An 18686-nucleotide genomic window follows, 5' to 3' on the forward strand; every position below is an offset into this window, starting at 1 on the left:
CACTGAGGAGGAGGCTGGCGGCAAGGAGACACCGACCCCCAACACGGCATGATCTGGTGAAGAGGAAAACACATCCAGCGATGTCAAGAAAGGGAGAAGATATAATCTAGGACCAAGGCAAAGTCGACGAGTGTGACAGACTGCTGAAATTGCTTAAGTTATAGGGGGAATATATATGCAAGTGTAATGGACTGGTATAGCTTGGAAACAATTCTCTAACCCATGGGTAAATAATGAAAATATCGAGCTTGATTGTTTTATTATTATTATTATTATTACTTGTGAGGTATGGATATGAAGTTGTTTACGTCTATTATTATGATTATTTACGTACTTATGTACGGACTTTATCTGGTGTAAATCATGGTCGTAACAAAACATGCGAGTTTGTCACGACACATCTGCTGTATGTACTGTATATTAATATGAGTTTATTTAATGTAACGACATGTAATTAATTGTATATTATTACCTGTAAATATATATATATAAAATAAGAGTTTTGTCTGTACATTGCTCAGAATTTAAAGAAAATTGTACTTCTGTATCGGTCATATCCACAGTAACAAGGAAATGCACTTTTTACTTTTCTGTAATTTCTGTCTATCTGTACGTATGCACACACATCACAAGAAAATGCTTGAAGATAATTTAATGAAAATTGGTATGTAATGTCGGGGAATGAGCCATTACAATCTAGGCTATAAATAATTTTACTCATGCTGAGCAAAATTGTAGTTTAGGGGAAGGCCTAAAATTAAATTGTCAAATATTTATGTTATTAGTGCTCCTATCGATAAATACTGCACAACTAAAGTTATATAGAATTAACTTTCTGAACATTTATGTCTTATAAATTTTTACTGTACCGGCTATGATAGCAGAGATATTCATGAATTTGTATTTTTGTTGCTAAGTCCATAACAACGCCGGGCCACGAGAACATGGGTAAACAGAATTTAATGAAAATCGGTATATCGAGTCAGGAAATAAGAAACTACAGTCTGAGCTATAAATAATTTTATTCACCCTGGATGAAATGGTGTTTAGGGGAAGGTGCCTAAAATTTAATTCTTAATTACCTATGTTATTGGTCCTATCGAAAAGTACTATATAACAAAATTTATAGAGAATATAATTTCCGATCATTCATGTTTTATACAGTTTTACCGTACAGACTATGATAAGAGTATTTGAGAGTCGGAAGAAAACTAAATGTGAAAGCCTACAATATCGAAAGCTCATGAAATTGATCAATAATAACATTATGTTAACTATTGTTTGTTGTGATGTTCTTTGTCTCTTATGCTGCCACTCATCTCGGACAGATAGGATTACCGCCGCGTACCGAGTATAACAGCCTGCCTGAATACTGACACGAAATAGCAGGGGAGTTAGATAACTTTCTTCTCTAGCACACCATTCCTCTGGTTCATACATTTCCTGATAATGCTAGTACGTAACACGCTGGTTCATCATAGTATTCAAGCTATTCAATCCCTTCTCTGACGTGCTGATTTTATTTATCAGTGTGCACAATTAACAGAATAATGGCAAAGGCTCTCTTATGACCAGGTCTAGAATTACAATTTCGCCATAAGACCTATCTGTGTCGGTGCGACGTAAAGCAACAGCAAAAAAAAAATTTTTAATTACAATTTCAGCCTATTCCAAATTATAGCAGCACAATTCACTAAATAACTCGAAATTCAACCCTGAAATGAGCCATTTGTTAAGAAAAGCTTCTTCTTCTTCTTTACTTTTATTAAATTCTACATTAATTTTATTCCAAATTAGCAGCCAACAGGGAGTTTCTACTCTGGCTTGAAGGACAAATTTGCCTCCAAGTCAGACAGATTTTCCCCCACCAGTGTAGTAAATTGAGATTTTCCAACTCATCGGGTACTCCTAGATAACAGAGAGTAAAAGGGCATCGTTTTCACTCTGGGACTCTCCATAACAACGCTATAATCAAAGCTACATTTCCATGTACATTGGCGTGTTGCTTTAATGTCGATAATATTACGAGATTTAACCATTTCAGTCCGTGTACACACAATTGTGCGTGTTCGTATTTTATTTGTCTGACATTTTGACATTTTCTTGGCACTAGACTGGACTGCAATGCTTTCGTGGGACACGTAGCATGTACTTCAGTTGTTTATATTTAGCGCTTGACCACCAGGAGGCAGGAAGGAGAGTTTAAAAATACAGTTCATCGGCAAGATGGCGGGAAGCAGTAATGCCTAAAGTAAGTATTTATTTATTTATGTATTTATTTATTTATTTATTTATTTATTCATTTATTTATTTATTTATTTATTGCATTCATATTAAGCTAGAAGCTTTACTGAATATCAGAATATAATCAATGAAGTGTGTAAATTGTTTAGCGAACGTAAATTGTGAACTTACAACATCGTACGTAATACAATGAGGTTTTGAATGTTGATACGCACAATTGTGCGGGCTAGATTTCCCTACAGGCAATGCATGTGGGAGGGCTGGGTGCTGCCACCAAAAGGACTGTGAAAGCAGAACTTGTACTCTACGTGAGAAATGTAATGTATAAGATTTTAATTGTTTAAAATCGTTCCACACTGTAAAATAGAACATTTGATCATGTACATGAGAATATTCACATGTACTGAGCTGATTTTTTTTATTTTTTGTAAGTAGTGAATTAAGTCCTGACAAGCACAATTGTGTGGGTTCTGTTTTTCAGACAATAATCCTTATATTGTAAAATTAACTGTAAAAACATGTATTTGAGAGCATTTTAGTAAGTTTTTGACGTACAAACAAAAATTCACACCTCCAGTTTTCTTTCAGGTCTGATGATGAGGTGTTGCTGCCAAAAGGGCAGTAAAAGCAAAACTCTTCCTTAGTATAGAAAATGTAATGTTTACTCATGCTGGGCCATATTTGAGTAATGTGTAGGATTTGTATGCTCAAAGTGTAAGAAGACCGGTATTCTTATCTGTAGGCAAGTCATGCTCATGCTGGGCCATATTTGAGTAATGTGTAGGATTTGTATGCTCAAAGTGTAAGAAGACAAACAGCTGAGTGGCATTCGGCGCACACACCGACAAATTTCATTGGTTGCGACAAGCAAAGAGTTGCATGAAAGATACTTCCATCGCCATTTTCAAACCAATATTGAAACTTTAAATGATGTCTAGTTAAACACCGGCCGAACATTGTTTATGCAATGGAAGATCGTGCTTGATTTAGACGTTGTTTAGGTAGATGTTGTCTAAGGCTTAAAACTAGCCAATCTTTTCTACAATCGGCCCATAGTGTCTAGTGTGGGTAAGGGCTCGAGCATCTTGGAATGCGACACCATGACCCAACGACAGGGCGTCTATCATAAGCCTACCCACACAAATCACTATCTTCATGCAGATTCTCACCACCGTCCAGCACAAAAACAAGGCATTCTCACAACACTCACCAAGACGGCATACAAATTTGTGAGCCAACAAATATCCAGGAGGAGATGTACACACTCAAAGTCACGTTCAAGGGTAATGGTTACAGCGATGTGCAGATTCATGAGGCCGTGCATCCCAGAGGGAAGACCAAGCAAAGCTCACAGAAGGAAGAAGTGAAGGAAACTGCCTACCACCACCACAGATTAAATTGACACAGTCCTCCAAAAACACAATATGAAAACCATGTTTGGAACCCTCACTAAAACTGCTCATAGTCTAGGTAAAACCAAGGACAAATTGCCTCCTTTTTTACATCCTGGAGTATACAAAATTCCCTGTACTTAAAACAAAGTATACATTGGCCAAACATGCCGGTCCATTGGTACTCGTATCAAGGAACACGAACTAAATATTCGTCTCAACCAGCCAGACAAATCAGTAATAGCTAAGCATGCTCTATCGTCCAGTTATGATGTCGTGTTCCAAGATGCTCGAGCATTTGCCCACACTAGACACTACAAGTCCAGGATTATATAGGAAGCTGTGGAAATCTATTAAAAAAACTATTTAAAATAGTTTATGTTGGGTCTACCTTGTCAATGCACTTTTAATGATTGAAAATTAATCACTGAGTTTATCAACAAGCTGTGGAAATACATGGAAATCCTAAAAATTTCAACAGGGTCACTGGCTATCAATTAAATAATATGTGGCTGCCAGCCATTAAGGATTTACGTAGGAAGTGCTCTTCCCTGTCCCTTCATTACTGTTATTTCATTTTGGTGTTTTCCATATTCATACATTCCTCATCACCAGAAGTTTCATTTCAGGCTTAAGTCAATGTCATACTTTCATAATGTGTGTACACCTGTTATGTGACTCCCTCTCAGACCGATTATGATGGTGCCGTCAGCTTCCGCTTCAGATGCTAGCACTGTACCGCATACGATGAGCCATCTGGTGATGAATGAATGTACCACTTCCACTTCTATCATTAACGACTAAATTCAAACTTCATTCTTGGAGAAGTCCTCCTCGTGAACAGTCGAGATTTTCTTCTGAAGATGCAGAGCAAAGTTCTCTGCGAAATGCAAAGAATTTCACCTTATTTTCTTGACACGGCACAAGCCCAAAAATCCTGTATCATGTCTGAAAGTATGGGCCATGAAAGCATCAATGGTAACAAGTGTAGTAAATTACTTCTTGTCTGTATTTATCGAACACTATATTCAGATGCAACACTGCCCCTTAAGGTCAGCATGACTTCACCACACTCAAGAATGAGACGGATGAAGAAGATCCAACCACAATACTGGAGTTCTTTCTTTGGACAGGAAGTTATACATTACAAAAGGTCAAAAACTCTCAAAAGTAAAATATATAGTTGGTAAAAATAATCCAATTACTATTTCATAGAAAAACATGTTTGACTTTTTATATTTTACTTACAGTGTAGATTGATTCCTTCACACTGTCTGATTCTGGGAGGGATGGAAGCCGGAAAATCACCTGGAAGAAAAATTAGTCATTACTACAAGTGTAGTTTGATTTATATGGATGTGGCAATAATGGTATTGGCAATGTCATCAGTTGGTGTGATGGTGATGATGATGATTATTACTGGTTTAAGGGATTGAACATCAAGATCACCAACTATGAAGTGGTTGTGTGAGTGGGTTTCTAAAGGTAGTACTTAACCTACTGGAAACTTAAATTATTTGCATGCAGACTGCTCATCCGCTTTCAACAGTTGTTGAAGATAGATTAACATGTAACAAGAACTCAAAGATCATGTAGGGGAAAAGGAAGTATGAAAACCAAGGGACATTGGAAGACACAATTAAAAAGAAGTAATTTCTTGGACAATAAAGAAACTTAACGCGATCACATTATTTGATATCTCTAGTCACGACAAGTAGTTACATGTAACTTCTAAGTTTTTCTGTCTGTTGAATCATGAAATATAGCACTTAGAAAACTATAATATACTGTACCTGCAAAAGAACTATTATTTATACAGGTTTTTTTATGGCATAAGAATCATATAACAAGCACAATTCATAGTGTTACACTGTTTAGTATAAATGCACATGGTTCAAATCCTAACCCACACATGTCTCTTGCATGCATTTTGCCATTAACTGTAGACTTGTGACTTTGGAAATTCCTATACCTAACTCACACACTGTGCATCTTGGTCGAGAAACAATAGTTTCTTTGCAGTGTTTTTATCCACATTATTTTGCCACTTCGACTGCCTTCGTGCCAGTTCCGTAGTATAGGAGTAGCGTGCCTGCCTCTTACCTGGAGGCCCTGGGTTTGATTCCCGGCCATGTCAGGTATTTTTACCTTGATCTGAGGGCTGGTTCAAGATCCACTCAGCCTACAGTACATGATTACAACTGAGGAGCTATCTAATAAGTTATGAGCGATGACACAGTTCGGCATCAACCACAGCAGTTTTGATGCGTCATTTAGTTTCAAGTTTGGATGTGTTGTTCGGACTTCATCAATGTTTTAAATTAAGATTGTAAACTGTGGCATACCAGGGTGTTTGATTTATTATTGGTTATATGTATGCATATGTCTTCAAACTGTAGCATGGCTGAAGATGACCCAATATATATGGGGGTCAAAACTAGTCCCAGTTTTATAAGACAAAGTACAAGCTTATGGTATTGAATAGGTGGACCCTTCTCTACCCTTTGATAGTGAGGAGCTATCTGAGGGTGAGATGGCAGCCTCGGTCTAGGAAGTCAAGAATAGCGGCCGAGACAATTCTTTGTGTTGACCACACGACACCTCATAATCTGTAGCCTTTGGGCTGAGCAGTGGTCGCTTGGTAGAATTGTATCCAATTTCAACCTCAACAAATATAATTTTTGAAATATGTAGAAATCATGGGGCCAGGATAAAAGCCCTTTAACCCCCAAAACTGTACCATATGTATATATCTTAACATTAAGTATTTTTTTCTTTAGTATAGTGGCATTCACTAACGTGTTTTTCAGCACTGATATAGACTGAGAATAAGCTATGTATCTGTAAACAAGTTTCTGAACCTCTTGTTCTAATGAATACGATGTCCCCGCATATTTGCTGCCCAACAATACTTTGAAACATCTCATAAAACCGTTGGACATAATATTGGCATTTAACATACATACTGTATTCGAACTTGACACCAGAATGTCAGTGATTCTTGATAAACTCTTAGAATTGTATCCAACCTCAGCCAACATAATTTTTGAAATACGTAGAAATCATGGGGCCAGCGAAAAAGCCCTCTAACCCCCAAAACTGTACCATATGTACATATCTTAACCTTAAGTATTTTTAAGAATAATAATAATAATGTTATTTGTTTTACGTCCCACTAACTACTTTTTAAGGTCTTCGGAGACGCCGAGGTGCCGGAATTTAGTCCCGCAGGAGTTCTTTTACGTGCCAGTAAATCTACCGACACGGGGCTGTCGTATTTGAGCACCTTCAAATACCACCGGACTGAGCCAGGATCGAACCTGCCAAGTTGGGGTTAGAAGGCCAGCGCCTTAACCGTCTGAGCCACTCAGCCCGGCATTTTTAAGAATAGTGGCATTCATGTTTATTTTAATGGCATTCTTGTTTAATTTTAATTTTAGTAGTATTTATTCTGTACAGTCGCTATTAAGCAGATTCTTCAACAGCTGAAGATGACCTATTTACAGGTCGAAACCGGTACTGTCCTTTTATGTAAATAATATTGACACTATGTAAAATAAAGTTTTGATTAGGTGGAGAACTCATCCTTCATACTTATGTACTTGAACTATCAATACGGACTATGAAGCTAATAGATTATATGCCACGGTCCTTCGGTCTGTTGCGTCATGGGATTTTGTTTGGTAGTTACTATCATGGCAGTGAAAACTTCTAGGCCACCTAGAAAGTGTTATAGACAGTGGTTTCAAAGGAAGCTATTTTAGTGATGATGAAAATGAAATAAAATGTCGTATGGCTTTTAGTGCCGGGATATTCCACGATGGGTTCGGCTCACCAGGTGCAGGTCTTTCTATTTGACACCCATAGGTGACCTGCGCGTTGTGATGAGGATGAAATTATGATGAAGACAACACACACACCCAGCCCCCGTGCCATTGGAATTAACCAATTAAGGTTAAAATCCCCGACCCGGCCAGGAATCGAACCCGGGACCCTCTGAACCGAAGGCCAGTATGCTAACCGTTCAGCCAACGAGTCGGACAGTGATGATGAAACTGTGTGTGGAGATAATTCTGATGATAGGATAATTGTACTGATGTAACAAAAGCTCAAAGAAAGTAGCATATGCAAATGGCAGAATGAAATCAAAGGGAAATTGGATGATACAATTAGCCAGTGGCTCCAAATAGCCTACGCAGTGGCCTCCATGGTATGCACTAGCCATGCATCTTGGTGGGTGTGCCATTTACCAACTGATGTGCCCAACTTGGCACACTGGGGCGAAACGCTGGCAACCAGGAATGAGTTAGCTGGAAAATTTATAATGTCCAATAATGGACCAACTATATTGGTATTATGAATTTACTCATTCAGAACAAATATTTCAGGTTCCCTATGGGAATTAACATCTTTATCAACCATTAGAATTACAATATATGATGTTTCTTGTAGAAGAAGTGGACCGTTTCTGACATAAGTTTTGTTATTATTGTGATCACAAATCAATACAGATCAAAACATGAAGTTTATATCTTACGAGAACAAGTTTTGGCAAAGGGAGGTCACGGGAAGGATTACAGGAGGAGCCTGGTACAATTAAGTGGCACCGATGCCAGACTAAGCACGGAGCCTGTTGTAGCCACACCAAATCTCACAATAAAATGTTAGAAAATACGTGACTACTAATAAAAACTTGATGCAAGTGTGTAATGGACTAGTATAACTTGGAAACAATTCTCTAAACCCATGCATAAATAGTGAAAATAGATGGTGTTGTTATTATCATCTATGTAGTTATGTACGACAGGTTGTCAGTACAGACTTTATTTGGCATGAATTGTGGTCATATCATTTATTATTTGTGTTATATGATCTGTCTTATGTAACAGAACATGTGAGGTTATGTCATGATACATCTGCTGTATGTTTATTAATACGACTTTATTTATTTTTTATTTTTTTGCTAGTGGCTTTACATCACACTGATACAGATAGGTCTTACGGCGACGATGGGATAGGAAAGGCTTAGGAGTTGGAAGTACGCGGCCATGGCCTTAATTAACACATTCACGCCCATCATCTGAGCGGCTATTTAAAGGGCTGGCCCAGCTATTCCAGCTGTTAGTGGCAGAGAAAACAACAACGAATTCTTTTCACAATAAGTTCTAAACGGAACAAGATATGGAAACAAAATTTTCCACATACCTTAATGAAGTCCTCTAGTATCTCTGTAGGGCATGGTAGGTAATGTCACATTTTCCTGGGTGAATGGGAACACTAAACATTCCAAAAAATAGCGTGCTTCGCTAATAATTTTATTTTTGAAGCACACTTTGCACCTTCTTCAGGGGAACTTGTCTATATTTGATGGTGGGAACTTTAAGAGAATATACTCTTTTCTCTTAGCATCTAACCTAAATGAAGGATCCTTAGCCGGTGCCATTTTTGGTGGCAAAATTGCAGGACGTTGACTTGGAGCTGATGACGTAGATGGAGCTGAGATTTCGGAGAGAGGTGACTGTACTTGTATGTCGGGTTCACTTTTTACCCCGTTTGAGAATTGCCTGGTGTTCCTTTAGATCTTTTGGTGTACCCCTATTCGACCGTATTGTTCCACATACGGCAGTGTTCTGTTCCCGTAATTGTTTCGCGAGTCAAACGCTATTTGTAATAATTGTCCATATAGACTGTATACCCCTGGCCAAGATAATTTTCAAGCAGCTGAAAAACTGTGCTTTGTAAATTTGCATCACTTGCATCATTTATTTTGTCCCTACACGCCATGGTTATACTTCAGAACACGACTATACACACGCTTGTGCAATCACAAACCAACTACGCAGCTATTTGTGCGAGCGTTAGGCTACCTTCAGAAACAAAATAAAGAAAGTGCATTGGGAGGGAAAATCGCCGTGGCCATGTGGTTTTCGGTGAGTAGAAACATTCATAAGGGTATTACTTTCATCTCTCTCGCACATATTTGTGACCAAAATAGATCCCAGCTGCGTAGGAACGGCTCGAGTTCAAGGTTGCGCTTATCCGGGCTAACTCGGATACGGTCCGCAGCATGGTCACGCGCTATAGGCAATAACTCGGATACGGGCGTGAATGTGTTAAGGTACAGCCCCAGCATTTTGCCTGGTGTGAAAATGGAAAAACATGGAAAACCATCATCAGGGCTGCCGACAGTGGGATTCAAACCCACTATCTGCTGGATGCAAGCTCACAGCAACGCGCCCCTAACTGCACGGCCAACTCGCCCGGTACGATTTTATTTAATGTAAGAACACATTTATTATTACCTGTAAATACGATGTATAAATCTGATGTAATGTTGTGCAACACAGGGTAAGAGTCTAGAACAACGCACCTTTGTCACGCGAGTTTTACAGAATGTTCTATTAATTTGAATATAGGTTACTGAAGACTTGAGAAGATACGAGAAAGCATGTTGTGTCATACCTTTCTAGCAGGCTGGCCTGGCAAGGTATATAAAGGACCGTCTTGGTTTGTCAATCAATCAATCAATCAATCAATCAATCAATCAATCAATCAATCAATCAATCAATCAATCAATCAATCAATCAATCAATCAATCAATCAATCGAGTTGAGTTGTGAGAGTCATTGGTTGAGTTAAACATGTGATCTTGTGATCTTGTCAAGTGTTCCATAATTGGTTGACAAGCTAATGTGACAGTCAATTGAGTTCAAGATGGTGGTTCCTTCGATGTACAACTATTAATGTGTATATAATCTATAAATATAAAATAAGAGTTTTTTCTGTACATTGCTCAGAATTTGAAAAGAATGATATTTCTGTATCGGTCATGTTCATAGTAACAAGGAAATGCAGTTTTTACTTTTCCGTAATTTCTGTCTGTCTGTCTGTCTGTCTGTATGTACAAGCATCACGAGGAAAGGGCTGAAGAGAATTTAATGAAAATCAGTGTGTGTCGGGGAATGGGCCACTACAATCTAGGCTATAAATCATTTTACTCACGCTGAGTGAAATGGTAGTTTAGGGGAAGCCCTAAAATTGAATTCTCAAATATTTCTATTATTAGTAGTCCTATCAATAAATACTACATAACTTAAGTTATATAGAATTAAATTTCCGATCATTTATGCCATACATTGTTACCATACCAGCTTTGATAACACAGATATTCATGAATTTGTATTTTTGTTGCCAAGTCCATATCAACGCCGAGCCACGAGAAAATGGGTAAACAGAATTGAATAAAAATTGGTATATAGAGTCGGGGAATAAGAAACTACAGTCTAAGTTACAAACAATTTTATTCGCCCTGTATGAAATTGTAGTTTAGGGGAAGGCGCCTAAAATTTATTTTTTAAATACCTATGTTATTGGTCCTATAGAAAGTACTACATAACAAAAGTTATTTCCGACAATTTATGTTTTATTCAAATTTACTGTACCGACTATGATAAGAGTGGTATTTCAGAATCGGAAGAAAACTAAATGTGAAGGCCTACAGTATTGAAAGCGTATAACATTGATCAACAATAACACTATATTGATCGTTTGTGGTGATGTTCTTTGTCTCTTACGCTGCCGCTCAACTCTGATACATAGGATTACTGCTGCGTACCGAGTATAACAGCCTGACTGAATATTGGTGTGAAATAGCTGGGGAGTTAGAAAACTTTCTTCTTTTAGCATGTCATTCCTCTGATTCATACATTTTATGATACTGTACTGTTGGTACGTAACTCACTGGTTCATCACGCGCTGTTTTGAATGAGCAGTGTGCATCCTTAAGGCAGAGGCTGACATAGTAGTAGTATGACCTGGTCTAGAATAACAATTTAAGCATATTCCTAATTATAGCACCACAATTCACTAAATAACTCAAAATTCAACCCTCAAAAAAGCTGTTTCTTAAAAAGAGCTTCTTCCTCTTCACTTTTATTAAATTCTACATTCATTTTATTCAAAATTAACAGTGAAGAGGGGATTTCTCCTCTGGCTTGGAGGAAAAAATTGCCTCTAAGTCAGATGGATTTTTCCGCTGCCAGTGTAGTGAATTGAGATTTTCCGACTCATCGGGTACTCCTAGGAAACAGATTAGTAAAAGGGCTTTTTTTTTTTTTTTTTTTTTGTCGTCCTGGGATTCTCCACTATTCGACCTCCCCCATTCCGAAAAATGATTAAGTGTTCACGGATCATGGCTGTCTGCGGCCTGGTCATTCCAGCTCTGGAACTTTGGACTGTTAGATCGGCAGCGTAGTGCTGTTTGTGAGAAAATGTGTGTTTTTTCATTTCATCGAGTATTTCATTTGAAATAATTGCTTTTACTTGTGCCATTCCTACTGACATCATTGTATTGACCTATGTTCATTTCAGTTGGGAAAACCATTAAGACAGTCTTTCTGAGGATGTAAAAAGGCAGGTGGAGAGTGAGTGTCTGCCATTATAATGCAATTCCCCAACCTGATTGTGACTGATGGTAGGCAAGCGGGCCTACCATTACAATCAAAATTCCCTAACGCAGTCGTATGAGAAATGACGTTTGGTGATTTCTTCATCACGTTTCCAGGATCACATTAAGAGCTATGCAATTTAACACAGTCTTGCTCACAACGTGTACTCTACCTAACCTACAATTCTGTATACAGTGTAGAATTCCATAGCGAAGCACAGGTACATCAGCTAGTTTTTAAACAAAACAGTGTACACAACTGACAGCATCTCGTGTGTGCATCTTTGTAAATACGATAAACTAGAGACTGTAAAGAATATAACAAAAAAAATAACTGAATGAGAGATGTAAAATCTAAGACAAAGCAAAATGAAATGTTAAATTTATACCTACTAAATATGAATACTCAACCTGCACAATATTAAAAAGAAATAAACACAGAATATAAACATGATAATGATACAAAATGAAATGTAAATTATAAACCCACTTAATATGAATCCTAAACCTACGCAATATTAATACAGAATATACAAATAATGCAATGACGATGATAATGAAAATATCTGGATAAATAAATTACAGCCCACAGCAGTTCTTAAATATGGATAAGAACGATCAACGAATTTTTACACAAATTATGATTTACATGGCTAGGCATGACCCCTACTTATGTGCGAAATTCATAGGGAATGTAATCATAGCCAAAAAACTAAATTTTCTCTAAAACCATTAGAATTACAAAAAAAAATATATGAATTTTCTTGTCAAAAATTTCATTTCAAGGCCATATGGCGCACTTATTTTTTCTATAGGGACGACCATTCACCCTTTATTTTAGTGGATGTAGGGCAAAAATTACCCGAATTTAGGATATACCCCTGTAAAATTCCCCGCCAATTTGAAACAGTGAAATATATATAAAAATTATAAGTAACCCTTAAGTGATTCGGGATTTCAAGCTATAAGCTCACCAAATTTCAGCTCAATCAATCTGGTAGTTTTCAAGATTATCCGGACAAAACAAACAAACAAAAGACACCATCTCTCTTCTTCTTCTTCTTCTTCTTCTTCTTGTTTTATGACCACAAAGGATCACTTTAGTCAGTCCATCGTTCAGGTCTCTTTGAAGGGATTGTTCGGGCTTTGCAGTCCTCCTAGTACTTCTGCAGACACTCCGATCTTCGTGTCCTTTCCTTGGTTGAAAATGAACTAATATTAACATTTCACCAGATATTGTTCTAAACATCATTTTATAATGCTTGTACAGATGATCGTAAGGAAGTTAGTTTGCCAAACTTCACTAGAGGGTAGCACATTCCTGGTATATATACCCGGAACAGCATGAGCATGAGCCCGATTGAGATGCCAAAGGAATGAGTCAGTGCATGTGAAGAAGAAACACATATTGGAATCAGCATTCAGGCAGTTTTTATGACTGGCCATTAACATTTCCCTTCTCAAATTGAAAGATTTCTAAGTCTGAAAACGCTTTGATCATTTAGGATCATTAGTCACTGATGTTTTCTATACAAATGTTATTTAGTTACATTTTAGAATGTAGAGATAGCCTAGACACTTTTTGACACAGTCACAAAAATTATTTTCTTAAGAATATATCCACTATTAAAATACCATATTTACGCAAATAATACCCGCATATTTTTTTTTTAAATTGAGGCACGAAATTGGGGTGCAGGTTTTGTTTGAGTCAATGTTGGCATTTCTTTTTCCAAATCAGCCTTTCTAAAGTTAGGGTGCGGAGATTATTTGGCGGTGGGGATTATTTGCATAAATACGGTATTTTTTTGTAACAAATGCTTTGAAGAGTAAAATTATAAATTCCATGGGAATACGTCGTGATGACTAAGAAACACTGATCTAGATGATGATGAGGAACATGCTGATCAGTTGCGAACAGCAAGAAATGAAGAGAAGATTTACAAGGAAGGTTGGATGGTTTTTCATAGTTGAAAATGGGACAATCCTCTGTCTGCCACTTGCTCTATACACTGATTAACAGCATCATCTGCAGTTGTAGTGAGATTTGTCACCTGCATAGCCTAAACATCTAGTCATTTGATTATGGTATCATACATGTTGCAGTATGTTATGAGAGTACAATAGTCAAGCAAGATTATCTGTGGCTTCTCCACAAGGTGGCCGTGGATCATATTCCAACTAATGCAAATGTAATTTTTGAAATGAAAATTCATGTTCTTGTGGACAAGGTTCCATGTAAAAGTACTGTAAATGTTCCATGGCTTTGATGATGATATCAACAGTCATACAAAGTAATTACGATCAGTGGAAAAGGGTAAATAAAAAAGTAAACATACACTGGGATGGGTTTAAAGCATATGTTGAGGAAAGTGAAAACAGGTATATACCTTAAGGTGGTAAGGAATGATAAAGGCACGCTATATTATAACACAGAAGTAAAGAGATTAAGAAGGAGGTGCAAGTTGGTAAGAAATGAGTTAGAAATGGTTGTGGAAATAAGGAGAAATTGAAGGAACTTACTAGCAAACTGAATCTAACAAATTCAGTTAAGAATAATACAATGGCAAGCATAATTAACAGTCACAGAAATTTTAGTGAAAAATGGAAGGGTACGCATAGGTGCTTTACGGAAGAAACACATTCCAAGAAGGACATTCCAGTAATCATTAATGAACATGGGGAGTTTGTATTTGAGGATCTACAGAAGGCAGAAGTATTCAGACAGCATTGGTTACAAGGATAATGTCCAGATAAAGGAGGCAACCACTACTAACAAATTACTGAAATTTGCCTCCTATAACAAAGACATTTACAATAAGATATAAAATTTAAAAACTAGAAAAACAACTGGAATTGATAAGATTTCTGGAGATATATTACTGTATCTAAAGTACTTAGTTGATTACTGTTTGCATGAAGTAGCTATATCAAATTAACGGGGAGTTGCTATAGTAGCCCCTGCATATAAAGGAAAGGCTGATAGACATAAAGCTGAAAATTACAGACCAGTCAGTTTGACATGAATTGCATGTAAGCTTTGGGAAAGCATTGTTTCTGATTATATTAGACATGTTTGTGAAATTAACAACAGGCTTGATAAAAGGCAGTTTGGGCTTAGGAAAGATTATTCCACTGAAGCTCAGCTTGTAGGATTCTAGCAAGATATAGCAGACAGTTCAGATTAATGTCAAATGGACTGTATCGCGATTGACCTAACTATGGCATTTGATAGGGTAGATCATGGGAGACTACTGGCAAAAATGAGGGGAATTGGACTAGACAAAAGGGTGACTGAATAGGTGACTATTCTTCTTCTTCTGGTTCCTATCCATTTCAGATGTTGACAACCATCTTGGCTGTGCTCGTCCTGTCACTTGCGGCTCGAAAAAGCTCTGTAGATGTTTTAGAGGTCCACGTTCTGATGCTCTTAAGCCAGGATATTCTTCTTCGGCCAACCTTCTTTTTCCTGGAATTTTTCCTTGCAGGATGGTCTGAAGGAGATTGTATCTGCTGTTGTTCTGAATGATGTGTCCCAGGTACTGGATCTTTCTTGCTTTCATGGTGGTCAATACTTCTTTCTCTTTCTTCATTCTTCGTAGAATCTCGACATTTGTGACATGCAATGTCCACGGTATTCTTAACATTCCTCTATATAGCCACATCTCAAAAGCCTCCAAGCATTTACTCAATGATTCTGTCAGTCCATGTTTCAACACCATAGAAGAGAGTGGAGAACACATAGCAGCGTAGAAGTCTGATCTTCGTAGACATTTCTAACCCGTGATTCTTAAACAGATTGATCATCTTATTGAAAACAGCCCTGGCTTTTCCAATTTGAGTCACCTCATCAGAAAAATCCCATTGGTCATTTATGGTGGTACCAAGATACATGTGTTTATGGACTTGTTCAATGTTGTTCTGGCCTATCTTAAGATGACATGTAAGAACCTTGTTTTTACTGATTATCATTGTTTTAGTTTTTTAAGTGTTGACATCTAGACCATATTCAGAGCTCTTTTGTGTAAGTCTACCTACAAGGTACTGTAAACTATCCTCACTATCAGAAAAGACGACTGTGTCGTTGGCATATCGGATATTGTTGATATATTTGCCGTTTAAGAGCACTCCCATCTCCACTTCATCAAGAGCTTCCTTAAAGATGCGTTCTGAATACTGTAGATGTTGAAAATCAGTGGGGATAATATACAACCCTGCCTTACACCTCGTAGAATGTCTATGTCCTCCGTATTTTCTCTGTCCAACCTCACAGAAGCCTACTGGTTCCAATATAAGTTTACTATTATACGCAGCTCCTTGTCATCCAAACCAATGCTTTTTAAGATTTCTACAATCTTCTGGTGTTTTACTCTGTCAAAAGCCTTCTGGTAATCAATAAAACAGGCATAAATGTCACAATTCACGTCTCTGCACCTTTGAAACAGCACCTGGATACAAAACAATGCTTCACGCATACCAAATGCATTTCTGAAACCAAATTGTGTAGGAGAAATTTGTTCTTCACAGATCTTGTATATTCTTTGGTGAATGATCCTCAGAAATATCTTTAGTAAGTGCTCATGAGGCTGATGGTCCTGTACTCACCACGTTTTAGCACCGGGTTTTTTGGGCAATGTAATAAATTCAGATTTAAGCCAATTCTGTGGAATGCAACCACAGTCATAGATGTCGTTGAATAATGCAGTTAATCATTTTAAATTATCTTCACAGAGAAGCTTTAGAATTTCAGAATTTACATTGTCAGGGCCAGCTGATTTACCATCTTTCATTCCATTTATCGCAGTTTGTACTTCTTCCATCAGAATTCTAGGTCCTGTTTCGCAGTTTACTTCAGGAGGTTCAGGACGATTGTCATAAAAGAGTTGTTCTACGTATGTTTTCCATGTGCGTTTTAGCTCCTCTAGTCCAACGATTATTTTCCCTTCACTATCCACCAACCTGTTCCTTGTTCTTGATTTGTATTTCCCAGTCACCTCTCTGACTTTTCGGTGAACACTGAAACTGTCATGCTTCAGTTGTAATTTCTCTATTTCATTGCACTGTTCCTGTATTTCTCTTTCCTTAGCTTCTCATATCCATTTCCTGATCTCCTTGTTGATATTCCTGTATTCATCAAGGTTACTTTTCACTCTCCTCCTTCTGTCCATCATTTCAAGTACTTCTTCAGTCATCCATGACTTCTTTTTGGTCACATTAGGTTTCAAATGTTCCTCTTTAATGGATTCCACTATAGAGTTTATTCTTTTAATTTTATCTTCAGTGCACAAGTTACCTGACAGAGACTTAAGTTCATTATTGAGATGGACTCCTGCATTTTCTCTTATGAAAGGTTCTTTAAATTTTCAGATATCATACATTTTGACTCTTTTCTTCTGAATTATTTTCATTCTGATTTTAAAGACACCAACTAGGGGAACGTGGTCTGAGTGTCAGCACCTGGATATGTTGTCATTGAAACACAGCTATTTCTATACCTTTGATTTATCAGGACATAATCAATCTGATTCCGGGTAATATTTTCATCTGAATCTCCTGGGGATTTCCAGGTATAGAGACGTCTGGGTGGTAGTGTGAAGAATGTGTTAGTTATTAAAAATTTCCATTCTCCTGCAAATGCACTACATACTTTGCCTCTCTCATTTCTTTCATCAAGTCTGTAGGGACCTATAATGTCGCCATCAGATCCTCTTCCAATCTTGGCATTAAAATCACCCATGATTATAGTAAGATCTTTCTTCGATAGTTGTTGTAAAACACCTGTGATCTGGGAGTAAAATTCTGCAACTTCTTCATCACTATGGTCTGTTGTTGGAGCATAGACCTGAATAATGTTCAGTTGTGCAGGTAGAGCACTTATTGGAAGCAACATTACTCTCTCTGAAACAAGTACAAAATTGGTGACACATTCTGCGATTGTTTTCAATACTATAAACCCTACTCCAAACTGGTACTGTCCATTAGATGTTCCTGAGTAGTAAACTCTGTGTTCATTAATGCTACAGGAACCTGAACCTGGCCATCACATTTCACTTACTCCCATAATCTTAATGTCCATTCTTTCCATTTCTTGGATTGCATTGTTTATTTCACCAGCCTGAGCCATCGTCTTCACATTCCATGTGCTTATCCTTATACTATTACCATATTTATGCAAATAATCCCCACACCCCAACTTTAGGTAGGCTTATTTTGAAAAAAAAAAACGAAATGCCAACTTTGACACAAAAAACCGCATCCCAATTTCATGCCCCAATTTTTTTTTTAAATGTGCGGGTATTATTTGCGTAAATATGGGTATTTATGCTAATAATCCCCGCCACCGTATTTACATGAATAATACCCACCACCGAATAATCCCGCACCTTAAATTTAGGAAGGCTGATTTTGAAAAAAATGCCAACATTGACGCAAATAAAATCCGCACCCCAATTTCGTGCCCCAAATTTTTTTTTAAATGTGCGGGTATTATTCGCGTAAATATGGTATTCAACGATAACCTTGTCTTTGTTACAGCGTTGATCAAAACTGTCTCCCCCGAACTTCAAACTTCGGAACATTTGTTTTTGAACACAACCATGATGTGT

At 37.4% G+C, this 18686-nt stretch overlaps 1 protein-coding gene across 1 annotated transcript in view; it reads right to left on the reverse strand.

Moving 5' to 3' along the window:
• Positions 1 to 18686, reverse strand: part of unc80 (unc80, NALCN channel complex subunit) — a 1117323-nt gene that overhangs the window by 756847 nt on the left and 341790 nt on the right. Inside the window, exon 11 of the mRNA XM_067137759.2 lies at positions 4884 to 4943. Within this exon, the coding sequence (XP_066993860.2) occupies positions 4884 to 4943 (60 nt within the window). The remainder of the gene's footprint in view (positions 1 to 4883; positions 4944 to 18686) is intronic.

The sequence above is a fragment of the Anabrus simplex genome, chromosome 1 (assembly GCF_040414725.1).
Source record: "Anabrus simplex isolate iqAnaSimp1 chromosome 1, ASM4041472v1, whole genome shotgun sequence".
Lineage (NCBI taxonomy): Eukaryota > Metazoa > Arthropoda > Insecta > Orthoptera > Tettigoniidae > Anabrus > Anabrus simplex.